General features: G+C 47.0%; 1 protein-coding gene across 2 annotated transcripts in view; it reads right to left on the bottom strand.

Moving 5' to 3' along the window:
* Window positions 1-365: 365 nt before the first annotated feature.
* LOC129843048 (contactin-1-like) overlaps window positions 366-19031 on the bottom strand; it is a 37936-nt gene continuing 19270 nt past the window's right edge. For both annotated transcript variants that reach the window (XM_055911774.1, XM_055911775.1), the window contains exons 10-23: window positions 18460-18584; window positions 16271-16388; window positions 15438-15588; window positions 14612-14739; window positions 14161-14333; window positions 13725-14016; window positions 13296-13445; window positions 13115-13185; window positions 12455-12707; window positions 3016-3137; window positions 2332-2521; window positions 2122-2243; window positions 1776-1932; window positions 366-1507 (exon numbers count right to left, since the gene is read on the bottom strand). In XM_055911774.1, the coding sequence (XP_055767749.1) occupies window positions 1425-1507; window positions 1776-1932; window positions 2122-2243; window positions 2332-2521; window positions 3016-3137; window positions 12455-12707; window positions 13115-13185; window positions 13296-13445; window positions 13725-14016; window positions 14161-14333; window positions 14612-14739; window positions 15438-15588; window positions 16271-16388; window positions 18460-18584 (2135 nt within the window). In that variant the 3' untranslated portion in view covers window positions 366-1424. The remainder of the gene's footprint in view (window positions 1508-1775; window positions 1933-2121; window positions 2244-2331; window positions 2522-3015; window positions 3138-12454; window positions 12708-13114; window positions 13186-13295; window positions 13446-13724; window positions 14017-14160; window positions 14334-14611; window positions 14740-15437; window positions 15589-16270; window positions 16389-18459; window positions 18585-19031) is intronic.

Here is a 19031-nt window from a genome sequence, read left to right as displayed (position 1 = left end):
GGTGTTCTGATGCTTCTAGCTTGGAGTTGTATGCTCATGATAACATAGCTACAGTATTTTACCTTTTCATGTGTATATTATTGCTTACTAGGTGTGTCCAATTTGGTAACCACTCCCTCTTCTAATTAGGGCTAATTGGAAAAGACTTTCAAAAGAGGACATTGTATTCTCTTTTTTCTGTACTCCCTGACGAAGGCCATGCAGCCGAAACGCGTCGGTTTTTAAACAACTTTGTTTCTATTGAACATGCCATACTAATAAAGGCATTTTAATTAATTTATGAAGAGTGCCTTGGTCCTCCTTTCTTTTTGATGCTGCCCTCTGTTGGCATCATGAAAGTAATACAACAAATAAACCTCTCAAGATTTAGTGACGCTCACATGACACTTACAATCCTGGAGCGTTCATGTGTATTCTATTTAATGAGTTTACAGCATGATCCTCGTATACATAGCAAGGGAAAACAAATACTATAACAAAATAAACAGCAGCACATCAATATTCTTCAACCCTGATTTCTTGTTACCATTCTGTTAAAACATTCTGCCATCGTCAGTGCAAAAACCGGGACAAGCCTAAATACCAGGGCATTGTCGAAGCGATATGGCTTTAGCTTGCGCATCTAGAAGACAGAATTCACTATGAATACGAAGCTAATTAACGGTGTGGTATAGTACAGTGTAAGAAAGAATAGCATTCAAAGCTAGCGATCTCTGCAGAGTTGGTTATAGCGATATCCATGTGAGCCGAGTGTGTGTACGAATCTGAAGAGATACATAAACAGAAAAGGAAACAAAACTAAATATCTATTTTCACAGCAGCACCAATACAGAAAAATTAAAAGGATTCTCCAATGAACCAATCAAACATAAACACACATTACTTCTAATCTAGTGTCGTCTTGAAATGGCAAACGTGTGGAAACTAAATATCCAAACAGCTGGGTGAGTCAAAGGGAGGAAGAGACTGTGTAGTTGGTGTCTGAGCCACATACAATCTTACTCTGATCATTCCTTTACAGTTTACTCACTACAAACGTCATACAGTGTAGTGTTGATTACAGTCAGTCATTGTCTTATACATTTCAGAGAATATGTTGGGAAGATTGTACAATATGATTCATCATAAGGCATATTGACAAAACTCTATTCCTCTTTTGTACCCGTTCAATTCCTTCAGTAGCTGTTCAATAAATACATCAGAAAGGATTTCTTGGATGTCTTCCAGTACAGTAACATTCGTAGGTTCTACAGCTAGGCAGGTAATTTCTGTATGGTGGCACGGTGCTCTGTTTTGTTGTGGGAAGACATACAGACAGTAAGAGGTTGAGGAAAGATTGGAAGTCCATAAGGAGATATAGGAAGTTGATGTGAGAGTTGTTTCTGTCAAACCTCCCACAGTTCAGCCAGACATGTCCTGGGTCTCTATATCCCCAATCCCACGATACACAGGGCCAGCAGTAGCATGGTGGCCAGACTGAGAGTGGGTCTCAGGAAAGACGCCTTACCTGGAGGAGGGGAGGGGACACAGTAAGAGGCATGCTGGGTAAGACACTGTCTGGACATCAAACACACTCAAAAGTATTTTCCTCCTCAGATATTTTCCTCTGATGCGCTCCTCCCTTCCCTCTGACGTTTTGAGAAGAAGGTGAAGAGAGAGGAATCTAATAAATGATGAATCGAGGAAAATACTTTTGAGATTCACCAACAAATTGACACGGTCCTTCAATTCCCCAAACAGACACTAACCAGTAGACCCATCTATCCCTTACTTACCCTGAAGCCTGATCTTCCTGATGGGGCCGTCTCCACCCTCATAGCGACCTCTGACCTCCAGCTCGTAGTCCCCTACCTGGGGCATGGGGAAGTCAATGAAGTGCCAGCCCGTCATGTAGATCGGCCCTGTGATGTAGCCAGTCTTCCTGAACATCACCTGTAGAGGAGAGGAGAGGAGAGGAGAGGAGAGGAGAGGAGAGGAGAGGAGAGGAGAGGAGAGGAGAGGAGAGGAGAGGAGAGGAGAGGATTTCTTGTCTTCTGAGGACACTTATTTCCACAGGCTCAAACTGGATCACACCAGTTGCTGCAAGATTCAAATGAAACAAAGTAAAATGCCTTTACATACCTTATAATATAGTGGGAAGGACTCATTGCCAAACCAGTCGTAGGAGATGTGGTGCCACCACACGTACAGCCACTTGCCAGAGTAGCTGATGTAACGCCACATTTGGGGAGCCACACTTGGAGCTGCAAAGAAAAGAATATAAATCTCAATAGATCACCTACAATAGACATGTCCTGTATATGGAATGTCCGTGTGGTTTTGGCATCTTACGTGCTCTCTTGGTGAACATCTCGCAGTGTTCGCTGGGAGGGCCGACACCGGCTCCGTTGTAGGCTCTGACCTCGATGAGGTAGTGGGAGTCTGGCAGCATGTTCTCCAGCCTGGTCTGGTTCATGGAGGCGGGCACAAAGATACGATTGGCCCCCGGCTCTGTATCGTCATACTTCCTCCAGTACTTCACCTGGTCAGAAAGCCGAGATTGGTCAGAGCAAGTGTCAATCAATTTGAACCAAAACTGGTGATCCAATCAAAATGTTCACCAGTTCCTCACACAGAGACCTATACTTCTTTCACGTCAGGCTGGCAAGGAAGCCACAGTTGAACACAAGGTATTGTATTTGTTATGGTCTCATGAGAAGGGCCATCCCACTGGGCAAAAACCAATTGAATCAATATCGTTTCCACGTCATTTCATGCAAAAACAACTGATTTTTCTCACCCAACTTTAAACATAAATCCAATGACATGATACTTTTGTTGTTGTTGATTTCACATTGAATTCACGTTAGTTGACAGCTCAACCAAATGTAAATCAAAACTAGATGTTGAAGTGACGTCTGTGCCCAGTGACATGTGTTTTTCCTGGTCACTTAACCAGACCATCGTCATCTGACCAGGAAAATGTGTCCTTCCCCATAAATCACAGACATCCAGGAGATTTACAGAGCTACAGACCTGGTAACCATCTATGTACTGCTGAAGGCCGGTACCAGTGTCCATGACTGGTATCCACCAGACCAGAGCTTCGTGGGACGAGACAGGCCTGGAGTATACATCTGTAGGAGACTCAGAGGGGACTAGTGGAGAGAGAGAGAGGGGGGGGGGGGGTAGACCAGATTGAGAGAAACTTGTAAAGGCTGCCTATCATGGTGAAGAGGTTAAAGAACATGTTTACCATGGCTAGGGTTAGGGTTAGGGCTGAGGGTTAGGGCAAGGGTTAGGGCTGAGGGTTAGGGCTGAGGCTAGGGTTAGGGTTAGGGCTGAGGGTAGGGTTAGGGTTAGGGCTGAGGCTAGGGTTAGGGCTAGGGTTAGGGCTGAGGCTAGGGGTTAGTGTTAGGGATAGGGTTAGGGCTGGGGCTAGGGGTTAGGGCTAGGGTTAGGGCTGAGGCTAGGGGTTAGGGCTAGGGTTAGGGTTAGCGCTGAGGTTAGGGTTAGGGCTGAGGCTAGGGTTAGGGCTGGGGCTAGGGTTAGGGCTGGGGTTAGGGTTAGGGTTAGGGTTGAGGCTAGGGTTAGGGATGAGGGTTAGGGCTGAGGCTAGGGTTAGGGTTAGGGTTAGGGCTGAGGGAAGGGTTAGGGTTAGGGCTGAGGCTAGGGTTAGGGTTAGGGCTAGGGTTAGGGCTGAGGCTAGGGTTAGGGCTAGGGTTAGGGCTGAGGCTAGGGGTTAGGGTTAGGGCTGAGGGTAGGGTTAGGGTTAGGGCTGAGGCTAGGGGTTAGGGTTAGGGCTGAGGCTAGGGGTTAGGGCTGAGGGTAGGGTTAGGGCAGAGGCTAGGGTTAGGGTTAGGGCTAGGGTTAGGGCTAAGGCTAGGGGTTAGGGCTGAGGCTAGGTATTAGGGTTAGGGCTGAGGCTAGGGTTAGGGCTGAGGCTAGGGGTTAGGGTTAGGGCTGAGGGTAGGGTTAGGGTTAGGGCTGAGGCTAGGGTTAGGGTTAAGAGGGTTTCTGTTTATGCTGGTATCAAACCTTGGGTTGCACAGGCCTATTGCAACTTTCTGCCCTGTTTCTATATTGTACATCAGAGCGGTCTAGAGACGGTGAGAGAACATGAAAGGCCAAGAGCTCCGAGGGGTCACCACGACAGTTCAACAACAGGAGGAAGGCAATTGTTGATCAAGTGCTGGGGGTAAACACGCTTAATTTTAAAACAAATGTATATAATAAAATCATATAAAAAAACATGCAAACTGGATCAATAAATGAATAGATAAATAATTAAATAGGTACATAAGTGGAAATCACACCAAGGGATGAAGGGACTAAGTGCTCCAGAGATAAGTGCTGTGTTAAAGTGCTTGATATAATAAACTTCAATATAAAAAAGACAAAACCAGATTAAATAAATACATTCTTTTTTACTGAACTTCCTCCTCGTATCGGTGACCCCTCCTGCTCTCTAAATTAGGCCCTCACTAACTCCCACTGTCAATGCTTTATCCTACTCTACCATTCATACCAAGTGGAGCTTAAGTTTTGCTATCCACCTGGATTCAGTTGCTCTTCTCTGGCCTATGGTCCAGGAGGCTTTCATCTCCAGACCGGTGATGTTTAGGATTGGGGCTAGGGTTAGATTTTGGTTTGAGGGTTAGATTTAGGGTTGAGGGTTGAGGGTGAGGGTGAGGGTTGAGGCTAGGGTTAGGTTTGAGGCTAGGGTTAGGTTTAGGGTTAGGTTTAGGGTTGAGGGTTAGGTTTAGGTTTGAGGGTTAGGTTTAGGGTTGAGGGTTAGGTTTAGGGTTGAGGCTAGGGTTAGGTTGAGGGTTAGGTTTAGGGTTAGGTTTGAGGCTAGGGTTAGTTTTAGGGTTGAGGGTTAGGTTTAGGATTGAGGCTAAGGTTTAGGTTTGAGGATTAGGTTTAGGGTTGAGGCTAGGGTTGTGTTTAGGTTTAAGAGGGTTTCTGTTTATGCTGGTATGAAACCTTGGGTTGTAAGGGCCTATTGCAACTTTCTGCCCTGTTTCTATGTTGTAAATCAGTCCGGTCTGGAGAGGGTGAGAGAACATGAAAGGCCGAGAGCTCAGAGGGGTCACCACGACAGTTCAACAACAGGAGGAAGGTTTGATTAAGTGCTGAGAGTGAACAAGTTGAAGAACATGCAAGCTGGATCAATAAATTAATAGATAAATAATTGAATAAGTAAATAATATAGTACATAATTAAACATCACACCAGGGGATGAAGGAATTAAGGAATTCAGTGCTGCATAAATGCGAGCTGTGTTAAAGTGCTTCATATAAGAACATTAAATATGAAAGACAAGCAGGCCAATAAATCCATTGTTTTTAATGGAACTTCCTCCTGGTGGTGGTATCCCCTCCAGCTCTCCTGATTGGCCCTCACTGACTCCCATGATCAAGGCCATTCAGACCAAGTGGAGACAAGGTCTTCAGATTGGCTGTTCACCTGGACTCAGCTGTTCTTCTCTGGTTTGAGGCTAGGGTTAGGGTTGTGGTTGAGGTTAGGGTTGAACTGGGATGTGGTCATACAGCTAGTATGACCCTCACCATCTCGTGGGGTTAGGGGTTAGTATGACCCCCACCATCTCATGGGGTTAGGGGTTAGGGGTTAGTATGACCCTCACCATCTCATGGGGTTAGGGGTTAGTATGACCCTCACCATCTCATGGGGTTAGGGGTTAGGGGTTAGTATGACCCTCACCATCTCGTGGGGTTAGGAGTTAGTATGACCCTCACCATCTCGTGGGGTTAGGGGTTAGTATGACCCTCACCATCTTATGGGGTTAGGGGTTAGTATGACCCTCACCATCTCGTGGGGTTAGGGGTTAGTATGACCCTCACCATCTCGTGGGGTTAGGGGTTAGGGGTTAGTATGACCCTCACCATCTCATGGGGTTAGGGGTTAGTATGACCCTCACCATCTCATGTGGTTAGGGGTTAGTATGACCCTCACCATCTCATGGGGTTAGTATGACCCTCACCATCTCGTGGGGTTAGGGGTTAGTATGACCCTCACCATCTCATGGGGTTAGGGGTTAGTATGACCCTCACCATCTTATGGGGTTAGGGGTTAGGGGTTAGTATGACCCTCACCATCTGGTGGGGTTAGGGGTTAGGGGTTAGTATGACCCTCACCATCTCATGGGGTTAGGGGTTAGGGGTTAGTATGACCCTCACCATCTCGTGGGGTTAGGGGTTAGTATGACCCTCACCATCTCATGGGGTTAGGGGTTAGTATAACCCTCACAATCTCATGGGGTTAGGGGATAGGAGTTAGTATGACCCCCACCATCTCGTGGGGTTAGGGGTTAGGAGTTAGTATGACCCCCACCATCTCGTGGGGTTAGGGGTTAGGGGTTAGTATGACCCTCACCATCTCATGGGGTTAGGGGTTAGGGGTTAGGGGTTAGTATGACCCTCACCATCTCATGGGGTTAGGGGTTAGTATGACCCCCACCATCTCGTGGGGTTAGGGGTTAGTATGACCCCCACCATCTCGTGGGGTTAGGGGTTAGGAGTTAGTATGACCCCCACCATCTCGTGGGGTTAGGGGTTAGGGGTTAGTATGACCCTCACCATCTCATGGGGTTAGGGGTTAGGGGTTAGAGGTTAGTATGACCCTCACCATCTCATGGGGTTAGGGGTTAGGGGTTAGTATGACCCTCACCATCTCGTGGGGTTAGGGGTTAGTATGACCCTCACCATCTCATGGGGTTAGGGGTTAGTATGACCCTCACCATCTCATGGGGTTAGGGGTTAGTATGACCCTCACCATCTCATGGGGTTAGGGGTTAGTATGACCCTCACCATCTCATGGGGTTAGGGGTTAGTATGACCCTCACCATATCGTGGGGTTAGGGGTTAGGGGTTAGGGGTTAGTATGACCCTCACCATCTCGTGGGGTTAGGGGTTAGTATGACCCTCACCATATCGTGGGGTTAGGGGTTAGGGGTTAGGGGTTAGTATGACCCTCACCATCTCATGGGGTTAGGGGTTAGGGGTTAGGGGTTAGTATGACCCTCACCATATCGTGGGGTTAGGGGTTAGGGGTTAGTATGACCCTCACCATCTCATGGGGTTAGGGGTTAGTATGACCCTCACCATCTCATGGGTTTAGGGGTTAGTATGACCCTCACCATCTCGTGGGGTTAGGGGTTAGGGGTTAGGGGCTAGTAAGACTCTCACCATCTCGTGGGGTTAGGGGTTAGGGGTTAGTATGACCCTCACCATCTCATGGGGTTAGGGGTTAGTATGACCCTCACCATCTCGTGGGGTTAGGGGTTAATATGACCCTCACCATCTCATGGGGTTAGGGGTTAGGGGTTAGGGGTTAGTATTACCCTCACCATCTGGTGGGGTTAGGGGTTAGGGGTTAGTATGACCCTCACCATCTCATGGGGTTAGGGGTTAGGGGTTAGTATGACCCTCACCATCTCATGGGGTTAGGGGTTAGGGGTTAGGGGTTAGTATGACCCTCACCATCTCATGGGGTTAGGGGTTAGGGGTTAGTATGACTCTCACCATCTCATGGGGTTAGGGGTTAGTATGACCCTCACCATCTCATGGGGTTAGGGGTTAGGGGTTAGTATGACCCTCACCATCTCATGGGGTTAGGGGTTAGTATGACCCTCACCATCTCATGGGGTTAGGGGTTAGGGGTTAGTATGACCCTCACCATCTCGTGGGGTTAGGGGTTAGTATGACCCTCACCATCTCGTGGGGTTAGGGGTTAGTATGACCCTCACCATCTCATGGGGTTAGGGGTTAGGGGTTAGTAGGACCCTCACCATCTCATGGGGTTAGGGGTTAGGGGTTAGTATGACCCGCACCATCTCATGGGGTTAGGGGTTAGGGGTTAGTATGACCCTCACCATCTCATGGGGTTAGGGGTTAGGGGTTAGTATGACCCTCACCATCTCATGGGGTTAGGGGTTAGTATGACCCTCACCATCTCATGGGGTTAGGGGTTAGTATGACCCTCACCATCTCATGGGGTTAGGGGTTAGTATGACCCTCACCATCTCGTGGGGTTAGGGGTTAGGGGTTAGTATGACCATCACCATCTCATGGGGTTAGGGGTTAGGGGTTAGTATGACCCTCACCATCTCGTGGGGTTAGGGGTTAGTATGACCCTCACCATCTCATGGGGTTAGGGGTTAGTATGACCCTCACCATCTCATGGGGTTAGGGGTTAGGGGTTAGTATGACCCTCACTATCTCGTGGTGTTAGGGGTTAGTATGACCCTCACCATCTCATGGAGTTAGGGGTTAGGGGTTAGTATGACCCTCACTATCTCATGGGGTTAGGGGTTAGTATGACCCTCACCATCTCGTGGGGTTAGGGGTTAGTATGACCCTCACCATCTCATGGGGTTAGGGGTTAGGGGTTAGTATGACCCTCACCATCTCATGGGTTTAGGGGTTAGTATGACCCTCACCATCTCATGGGGTTAGGGGTTAGGGGTTAGTATGACTCTCACCATCTCATGGGGTTAGGGGTTAGTATGACCCTCACCATCTCGTGGGGTTAGGGGTTAGTATGACCCTCACCATCTCATGGGGTTAGGGGTTAGTAAGACCCTCACTATCTCGTGGGGTTAGGGGTTAGTACGACCCTCACCATCTCGTGGGGTTAGGGGTTAGTATGACCCTCACCATCTCATGGGGTTAGGGGTTAGTATGACCCTCACTATCTCGTGGGGTTAGGGGTTAGTATGACCCTCACCATATCGTGGGGTTAGGGGTTAGGGGTTAGTATGACTCTCACCATCTCATGGGGTTAGGGGTTAGGGGTTAGTATGACTCTCACCATCTCGTGGGGTTAGGGGTTAGTCTGACCCTCACCATCTCGTGGGGTTAGGGGTTAGTATGACCCTCACCATCTCATGGGGTTAGGGGTTAGGGGTTAGTATGACTCTCACCATCTCATGGGGTTAGGGGTTAGTATGACCCTCACCATCTCATGAGGTTAGGGGTTAGTATGACCCTCACCATCTCATGGGGTTAGGAGTTAGTATGACCCTCACCATCTCATGGGGTTAGGGGTTAGTATGACCCTCACCATCTCATGGGTTTAGGGGTTAGTATGACCCTCACTATCTCATGGGGTTAGGGGTTAGTATGACCCTCACCATCTCGTGGGGTTAGGGGTTAGGGGTTAGTATGACCCTCACCATCTCATGGGGTTAGGGGTTAGTATGACCCTCACCATCTCATGGGGTTAGGGGTTAGTATGACCCTCACCATCTCATGGGGTTAGGGGTTAGTATGACCCTCACCATCTCGTGGGGTTAGGGGTTAGTATGACCCTCACCATCTCGTGGGGTTAGGGGTTAGGGGTTAGTATGACCCTCACTATCTCATGGGGTTAGGGGTTAGGGGTTAGTATGACCCCCACCATCTCATGGGGTTAGGGGTTAGGGGTTAGTATGACCCCCACCATCTCATGGGGTTAGGGGTTAGGGGTTAGTATGACCCTCACCATCTCATGGGGTTAGGGGTTAGGGGTTAGTATGACCCTCACCATCTCATGGGGTTAGGGGTTAGTATGACCCTCACCATCTCATGGGGTTAGGGGTTAGGGGTTAGTATGACTCACCATCTCATGGGGTTAGGGGTTAGTATGACCCTCACCATCTCATGGGGTTAGGGGTTAGTATGACCCTCACCATCTCATGGGGTTAGGGGTTAGTATGACCCTCACCATCTCGTGGGGTTAGGGGTTAATATGACCCTCACCATCTCATGGGGTTAGGGGTTAGTATGACCCTCACCATCTCGTGGGGTTAGGGGTTAGTATGACCCTCACCATCTCATGGGGTTAGGGGTTAGTATGACCCTCACCATCTCGTGGGGTTAGGGGTTAATATGACCCTCACCATCTCGTGGGGTTAGGGGTTAGTATGACCCTCACCATCTCATGGGGTTAGGGGTTAGGGGTTAGTATGACCCTCACCATCTCGTGGGGTTAGGGGTTAGTATGACCCTCACCATCTCATGGGGTTAGCGGTTAGGGGTTAGTATGACCCTCACTATTTCGTGGGGTTAGGGGTTAGGGGTTAGTATGACCCTCACCATCTCATGGGGTTAGGAGTTAGTATGACCCCCACCATCTCGTGGGGTTAGGGGTTAGGAGTTAGTATGACCCCCACCATCTCATGGGGTTAGGGGTTAGGGGTTAGTATGACCCTCACCATCTCATGGGGTTAGGGGTTAGTATGACCCTCACCATCTCGTGGGGTTGGGGGTTAGTATGACCCTCACCATCTCATGGGGTTAGGGGTTAGGGGTTAGTATGACCCTCACCATCTCATGGGGTTAGGGGTTAGGGGTTAGTATGACTCTCACCATCTCGTGGGGTTAGGGGTTAGTATGACCCTCGCCATCTCGTGGGGTTAGGGGTTAGTATGACCCTCACCATCTCATGGGGTTAGGGGTTAGGGGTTAGTATGACTCTCACTATCTCATGGGGTTAGGGGTTAGTATGACTCTCACTATCTCATGGGGTTAGGGGTTAGTATGACCCTCACCATCTCATGGGGTCAGGGGTTAGTATGACCCTCACCATCTCATGGGGTTAGTATGACCCTCACCATCTCATGGGGTTAGGGGTTAGTATGACTCTCACTATCTCATGGGGTTAGGGGTTAGTATGACCCTCACCATCTCATGGGGTTAGGGGTTAGTATGACCCTCACCATCTCATGGGGTTAGTATGACCCTCACCATCTCGTGGGGTTAGGGGTTAGTATGACCCTCACCATCTCATGGGGTTAGGGGTTAGTATGACCCTCACCATCTCGTGGGGTTAGGGGTTAGTATGACCCTCACCATCTCATGGGGTTAGTATGACCCTCACCATCTCATGGGGTTAGGGGTTAGTATGACCCTCACTATCTCATGGGGTTAGGGGTTAGGGGTTAGTATGACTCTCACTATCTCATGGGGTTAGGGGTTAGGATGACTCTCACTATCTCATGGCGTTAGGGGTTAGTATGACCCTCACCATCTCGTGGGGTTAGGGGTTAGTATGACCCTCACCATCTCATGGGGTTAGGGGTTAGGGGTTAGTATGACCCTCACCATCTCGTGGGGTTAGGGGTTAGTATGACCCTCACCATCTCATGGGGTTAGGGGTTAGGAGTTAGTATGACCCCCACCATCTCGTGGGGTTAGGGGTTAGGAGTTAGTATGACCCCCACCATCTCATGGGGTTAGGGTTAGGGGTTAGGGGTTAGTACGACCCTCACCATCTCATGGGGTTAGGGGTTAGTATGACCCTCACCATCTCGTGGGGTTAGGGGTTAGTATGACCCTCACCATCTCGTGGGGTTAGGGGTTAGGAGTTAGTATGACCCCCACCATCTCGTGGGGTTAGGGGTTAGGGGTTAGTATGACCCTCACCATCTCGTGGGGTTAGGGGTTAGTATGACCCTCACCATCTCATGGGGTTAGGGGTTAGTATGACCCCCACCATCTCGTGGGGTTAGGGGTTAGGAGTTAGTATGACCCCCACCATCTCATGGGGTTAGGGTTAGGGGTTAGGGGTTAGTACGACCCTCACCATCTCATGGGGTTAGGGGTTAGTATGACCCTCACCATCTCGTGGGGTTAGGGGTTAGTATGACCCTCACTATCTCATGGGGTTAGGGGTTAGTATGACCCTCACCATCTCATGGGGTTAGGGGTTAGTATGACCCTCACCATCTCGTGGGGTTAGGGGTTAGTATGACCCTCACCATCTCATGGGGTTAGGGGTTAGGGGTTAGTATGACCCTCACCATCTCGTGGGGTTAGGGGTTAGGGGTTAGTATGACCCTCACCATCTCATGGGGTTAGGGGTTAGGGGTTAGTATGACCCTCACCATCTCATGGGGTTAGGGGTTAGTATGACCCTCACCATCTCATGGGGTTAGGGGTTAGTATGACCCTCACCATCTCGTGGGGTTAGGGGTTAGTATGACCCTCACCATCTCATGGGGTTAGGGGTTAGTATGACCCTCACCATCTCGAGGGTTTAGGGGTTAGTATGACCCTCACCATCTCATGGGGTTAGGGGTTAGTATGACCCTCACCATATCGTGGGGTTAGGGGTTAGGGGTTAGTATGACCCTCACCATCTCATGGGGTTAGGGGTTAGGGGTTAGGGGTTAGGGGTTAGTATGACCCTCACCATCTCATGGGGTTAGGGGTTAGGGGTTAGGGGTTAGTATGACCCTCACCATCTCATGGGGTTAGGGGTTAGGGGTTAGTATGACCCTCACCATCTCGTGGGGTTAGGGGTTAGGGGTTAGTATGACCCTCACCATCTCATGGGGTTAGGGGTTAGGGGTTAGGGGTTAGTATGACCCTCACCATCTCATGGTGTTAGGGGTTAGGGGTTAGGGGTTAGTATGACCCTCACCATCTCATGGGGTTAGGGGTTAGGGGTTAGGGGTTAGTACGATCCTCACCATCTCGTGGGTAGTAGACAGTAGTCGACAGGCTGTAGGGTCCATCTCCTTTGGAGTTAAACGTCTTCACCTTCACTTGGAACTCCCTGACCTGGAAGTCGTTGGACTTGACCCTGAAAGAGGCGTCTCGATGGACGTAGCGTCGTGTCTCTGGGTCTGATATGGTCTCATACCACCAGTCAACCTCATCATGAGGCTTGAAGGCCACAACGTAGCCAAACTTCTTCCCGTAGAAGTACTGCGGCTGTACGGGCTACGGATGGAAGATGACAGAGGACGATCACATCCTTGTTATTTACCTCATCCTCAAGACCCACAACACACCAAAATGACCAACATTTTGATTCAAAGCTGCTCAAAGAAAACCACATTAGTAACTTTAAGTAGATACCATAGATTTTGTATGAAACATTATGGCAAAATACAGGTGGGTGTATTTAGACAAAAAGCACATTGCACATCAGAACAGAAACTAAAACAAGAGATGTACTAAAACAAATAAAAAATAATTGATTAATTGGATCAGGTGGGTTGGTTACTAACTGGATCAAAAGCCTGCGTTGTGTAGTGCTGCACAACCAGGACTGAAGAACACTGGATCAGAACATGGTTAGAAGGGTTGAAATGTGTCAGAGGGAAGAGAGAAACTCAGACACCTACTGTCCATGTGATGACCAACTCTCCATCTTTACCCCCGTAGCCTCCAACGCTGGTCGGGGCCACCACAGGCACTAAGAGACACAGTGGAGTGTGTTTCCAACAGGTGTTATTAGACACTCACACACAAACGCACACATTTCTTTGCAACAACAACATGCTAGTGCCCCAGGCTGGTCCCTACCTGCGTCCCAGGTTTTGATCTTCATTGAAGGGATGCTGGCCTCCCCGTCGCCAAACTCATTAGTAGCATAGACCCTAAACTCATACTCCATCCAGGGGTACAGGTCCACAACATCAGCCATCACTGACATGCCATCCAGGGCTGTAGGGGCTGAGAGAGAGAGAGAGAGAGAAAGACAGAGAGCGAGAGAAAGACAGAGAGCGAGAGGGGGAAGGAAAGGAGGGATAGAGAGAGAGAAAGGGAGGTAGGGGGGCACGGGAAAGATAAATAAAGAGAGAGAGAGAGAGAGAGAGAGAGAGAGAGAGAGAGAGAGAGAACGAGAGAACGAGAGAGAGAGTTGTATGTTCAGCATTAAATGCTACTGTTTTCATGTTGTTGCTGTCAGAGGTAGAGTAATTCCGCCCTCTGGTGGTAGACTCCTGTACTTACAGGTGGATGCGTCCCTCCAGTCCACTTCAGTTAGGGCATAGAAGTCTCTGGTCTGGATGGTGTACCCAAGGATGGGGCTGCCATGGTCGGCCCCTCGGTTCCACACCAACTTCACCGAGGTGTCCCTGATCTCCTCAACCCTCACCCCACCGGGAGGAGCAGGAAGACCTTTGACCTTGAGGTCTGCTGACGCGGTGACGTTGTCCACGACAGTCTGGGCTGTACAGGTGTAGCGTCCCTCGTGTCTTAACTGGACATTCATTATCTTCAGCTCTCCACTGTCCTCACGATCCTGGATGGACAGAGAGACAGGGTTCAACACTTCACACATTGGCATATCACCTGAGAAACAGGTGAATTTCAGTGTACTTCCTGAATATACTGAACTGATATGGAATTGAGCCCAACCCTGCTGGTTTGTGCTAATCCCTCCTACCATGATGCGCTCATAGTGCTTCCACTCTAGGTAGAAGTCGATGACCCTGAAATCCAGAGACCAGATGAAGGTGATGTCCAGACTGGGGTCAAAGGAGGCCTGGCACTGCAGATGCACCTCCTCTCCTACCATCACCTGAGTGTCCTCTGGGGCTACTGTGATCTGTGTCGCCTCTGTGTCACACACACATACACACAAACACACACAGACACACACACACACAGTAGAGAAGACTGTTGACTCACACTGTGCAACATTAGGCTGGCGGTACACAGACCCATCTTTAAAGGACAGTACTCATGTCCATACAGAACGGAATGGGATCAAAGAATGAGACCAACCGATGGTTGACTGTCCCCAACGTACCCAATAACTACACATGAACATTCAAGGTAGATCAATACTAGGGCACATTTTAGACAGCTGTGTCAAGCTGGATGGAGAGTACTACCTGTGATGGTGAGAGTCCCCGTGCTGTTGGCCTTCCCTCTGTCATTCTCAGCTAAGCAGGTGTACACGCCCTCATCATTCCTGGTGGCGTTCAGGATCTCCAGACTCCCATCAAACATTATGGAGATACTATGGAGGGAAGGAAACATGCCATTCACAACCATACAGTATTGGATTTCTTTCAAAGGTTTGACAAGATTCTCCTACAGTTGCTGGGATGAATAACAAACTCAGATGTCAATCAATCAATCAACCAATCAACCAATCAATCAACCAACCAACCAACCAATAAACCAACCAATCAACCAACCAACCAACCAACCAATCAATAAACCAACCAATCAATCAACCAACCAACCAACCAACCAATCAATAAACCAACCAACCAATCAATCAATAAATCAATCAATAAACCAACCAACCAACCAACCAATCAATCAACCAAGCAATCCATCAATAAACCAATCAACCTACCAACCAATCAATCAATAAACCAACCAACCAACCAACCAACCAATCCATCAATCAATAAACCAATCAATCCAACAATAAACCAATCAACCTACCAACCAATCAATCAATAAACCAATCAACCAACCAACCAATCAATCAATCCATCAATCAATAAACCAATCAATCAATCCATCAATAAACCAACCAACCAACCAATCAATAAACCAACCAACCAATCAATCAATCAATAAACCAACCAACCAACCAACCAATCAATCAATAAACCAATCAACCAACCAACCAACCAATCAAACATTTGTATTTGTAGTGCTTTTACGTTTAAAAAAAAATCCCACCAAGATGTCCTTATTTACCGTGAGTTGTTGAAGAGCACTTCTTTTCCCTTGGTCCAGGTGAACCTGGGTCTGGGGGCAGCTCTGGGTTTACACGCTATGACCACACGGCCGTTGTTAGCTCCTAGAAGATACTTCTTCACTGGGTTCAACTCAAACGTCGGGGCACAAGCTGGGATGGGGCAGAGAAGTGGTTGGATGTAATTATCTATCAATGAAGACTGTGTGTATAACTGACAACTTTGTTGTTGCTATAGTTGATGACTATGTCGTTTTTTATATTCCCAGAATCAAAACTAGAAACACGGCGGTGGGGGTGTGCTCGTTAATGATACATATTGGTTTTCAAAGACAAACCAATGAGGTGCAGTTCAGGGCACAGACTAACCAATCACATGTAGTTTGGGTTACGGACTAACCAATCACACGTAGTTTGTGTTACGGACTAACCAATCACATAGTTTGTGTTTACGGACTAACCAATCACATGTAGTTTGGTAGTTACGGACTAACCAATCACACGTAGTTTGTGTTACGGACTAACCAACCACACGTAGTTTGTGTTACGGATTAACCAATCACACGTAGTTTGTGTTACGGACTAACCAATCACACGTAGTTTGTGTTATACACTCACCAATGACACGTAGTTTGTGTTAGGGATTAACCAATCACACGTAGTTTGTGTTACGGATTAACCAATCACACGTAGTTTGTGTTACGGACTAACCAATCACACGTAGTTTGTGTTATACACTCACCAATGACACGTAGTTTGTGTTACGGATTAACCAATCACACGTAGTTTGTGTTACGGATTAACCAATCACACGTAGTTTGTGTTAAACACTTACCAATGACACGTAGCTCAGCGCTGGCGTAGATGATACCCCAGTAGTTCTCAGCGATACACTGGTACATCCCAGAGTCTTCAAACGTCAGACTGGAGAACTTCAGCTCACCTTTACCATACTGGGAAAGAATTAGTACTAGATAAGATGGTGCTCATCTGTCCTATTGAATTAGTACTAGATAAGATGGTGCCCATCATTCCTATTGAATTAGTACTAGATAAGATGGTGCCCATCTGTCCTATTGAATTAGTACTAGATAAAATGGTGCCCATCATTCCTATTGAATTAGTACTAGATAAGATGGTGCCCATCATTCCTATTGAATTAGTACTAGATAAGATGGTGCCCATCATTCCTATTGAATTAGTACTAGATAAGATGGTGCCCATCATTCCTATTGAATTAGTACTAGATAAGATGGTGCCCATCATTCCTATTGAATCAGTACTAGATAAGATGGTGCCCATCATTCCTATTGAATTAGTACTAGATAAGATGGTGCCCATCATTCCTATTGAATTAGTACTAGATAAGATGGTGCCCATCATTCCTATTGAATTAGTACTAGATAAGATGGTGCCGACCTGTCCTATTGAATTAGTACTAGATAAGATGGTGCCCATCATTCCTATTGAATTAGTACTAGATAAGATGGTGCCCATCATTCCTATTGAATTAGTACTAGATAAGATGGTGCCGATCTGTCCTATTGAATTAGTACTAGATAAGATGGTGCCGATCTGTCCTATTGAATTAGTACTAGATAAGATGGTGCCCATCATTCCTATTGAATTAGTACTAGATAAGATGGTGCCCATCATTCCTATTGAATTAGTACTAGATAAGATGGTGCCGATCTGTCCTATTGAATTAGTACTAGATAAGATGGTGCCCATCATTCCTATTGAATTAGTACTAGATAAGATGGTGCCCATCATTCCTATTGAATTAGTACTAGATAAGATGGTGCCGATCTGTCCTATTGAATTAGTACTAGATAAGATGGTGCCCATCATTCCTATTGAATTAGTACTAGATAAGATGGTGCCCATCATTCCTATTGAATTAGTACTAGATAAGATGGTGCCCATCTGTCCTATTGAATTAGTACTAGATAAGATGGTGCCGATCTGTCCTATTGAATTAGTACTAGATAAGATGGTGCCCATCATTCCTATTGAATTAGTACTAGATAAGATGGTGCCCATCATTCCTATTGAATTAGTACTAGATAAGATGGTGCCCATCATTCCTATTGAATTAGTACTAGATAAGATGGTGCCCATCATTCCTATTGAATTAGTACTAGATAAGATGGTGCCCATCATTCCTATTGAATTAGTACTAGATAAGATGGTGCCGATCTGTCCTATTGAATTAGTACTAGATAAGATGGTGCCGATCTGTCCTATTGAATTAGTACTAGATAAGATGGTGCCCATCATTCCTATTGAATTAGTACTAGATAAGATGGTGCCCATCATTCCTATTGAATTAGTACTAGATAAGATGGTGCCCATCATTCCTATTGAATTAGTACTAGATAAGATGGTGCCCATCATTCCTATTGAATTAGTACTAGATAAGATGGTGCCCATCATTCCTATTGAATCAGTACTAGATAAGATGGTGCCCATCATTCCTATTGAATTAGTACTAGATAAGATGGTGCCCATCATTCCTATTGAATTAGTACTAGATAAGATGGTGCCGATCTGTCCTATTGAATTAGTACTAGATAAGATGGTGCCGATCTGTCCTATTGAATTAGTACTAGATAAGATGGTGCCCATCATTCCTATTGAATTAGTACTAGATAAGATGGTGCCCATCTGTCCTATTGAATTGAGATCAAGTCCAGCTTATTTCACTATCCTTATACAGTGGATCTACACAACAGATGTACATTAATTGTGTTAGGTGTTAATTAAAACACCTACCACAAAAGCATGCCAGCAGAGACCCATAGACTTCCAGTCATTGCGCTAACGCTAGTTAGCATTGGCTCGCAAAACTACCTCTAACTTCCTTCATACTGGACACAAAGACATACAAATGGTATCCACAAATTCATCTGTCTCTGGGGAAGTAGATACATGCATCCCTTTACGAATGTTGTGATCATCTGTCCAACAGGAAGTATCCCTTTAAAGAATGACAGCCAGCAGGGAGAGGACGGGCATCTTTACCGAGTATCCATCCTTGAGCCATCGGATGTATGGGACAGGCTTCCCGTTAGCCACACAGGACATGGTGTGTTCTGACCCTATGTCCTTCTGGGTGTTGTTGATGGTCACAGCCCACTCAGGAGCAGCTGTCAATCAAAACATCATTTAAAATGTTGAAACACATACACACTACAATGAAACCATGTATATGTTTTGGTTTACTGTAAATCATATCTTAGTGTTAGTGGTACTAACGTTGTAATGTAAAGTGTTAGAAGCAAGTGCTGCGTACTGTATATCAGATCTGTTATTGTAACACTGCAGAGATGGAGTTTGGTATCTTACCCTCTACATAGAGCCACGCCTGATGCCAGTCTGTTATTGTAACACTGCAGAGATGGAGTTTGGTATCTTACCCTCTACATAGAGCCACGCCTGATGCCAGTCTGTTAATGTAACACTGCAGAGATGGAGTTTGGTATCTTACCCTCTACATAGAGCCACGCCTGATGCCAGTCTGTTAATGTAACACTGCAGAGATGGAGTTTGGTATCTTACCCTCTACATAGAGCCACGCCTGATGCCAGTCTGTT

This window comes from Salvelinus fontinalis, unplaced genomic scaffold, assembly GCF_029448725.1.
Source record: "Salvelinus fontinalis isolate EN_2023a unplaced genomic scaffold, ASM2944872v1 scaffold_0095, whole genome shotgun sequence".
NCBI classification, from domain to species: Eukaryota; Metazoa; Chordata; class Actinopteri; order Salmoniformes; family Salmonidae; genus Salvelinus; species Salvelinus fontinalis.
The sequence above is the reverse complement of the archived record's forward strand: the minus strand, read 5'-3'. Positions and strand labels throughout refer to the sequence as shown.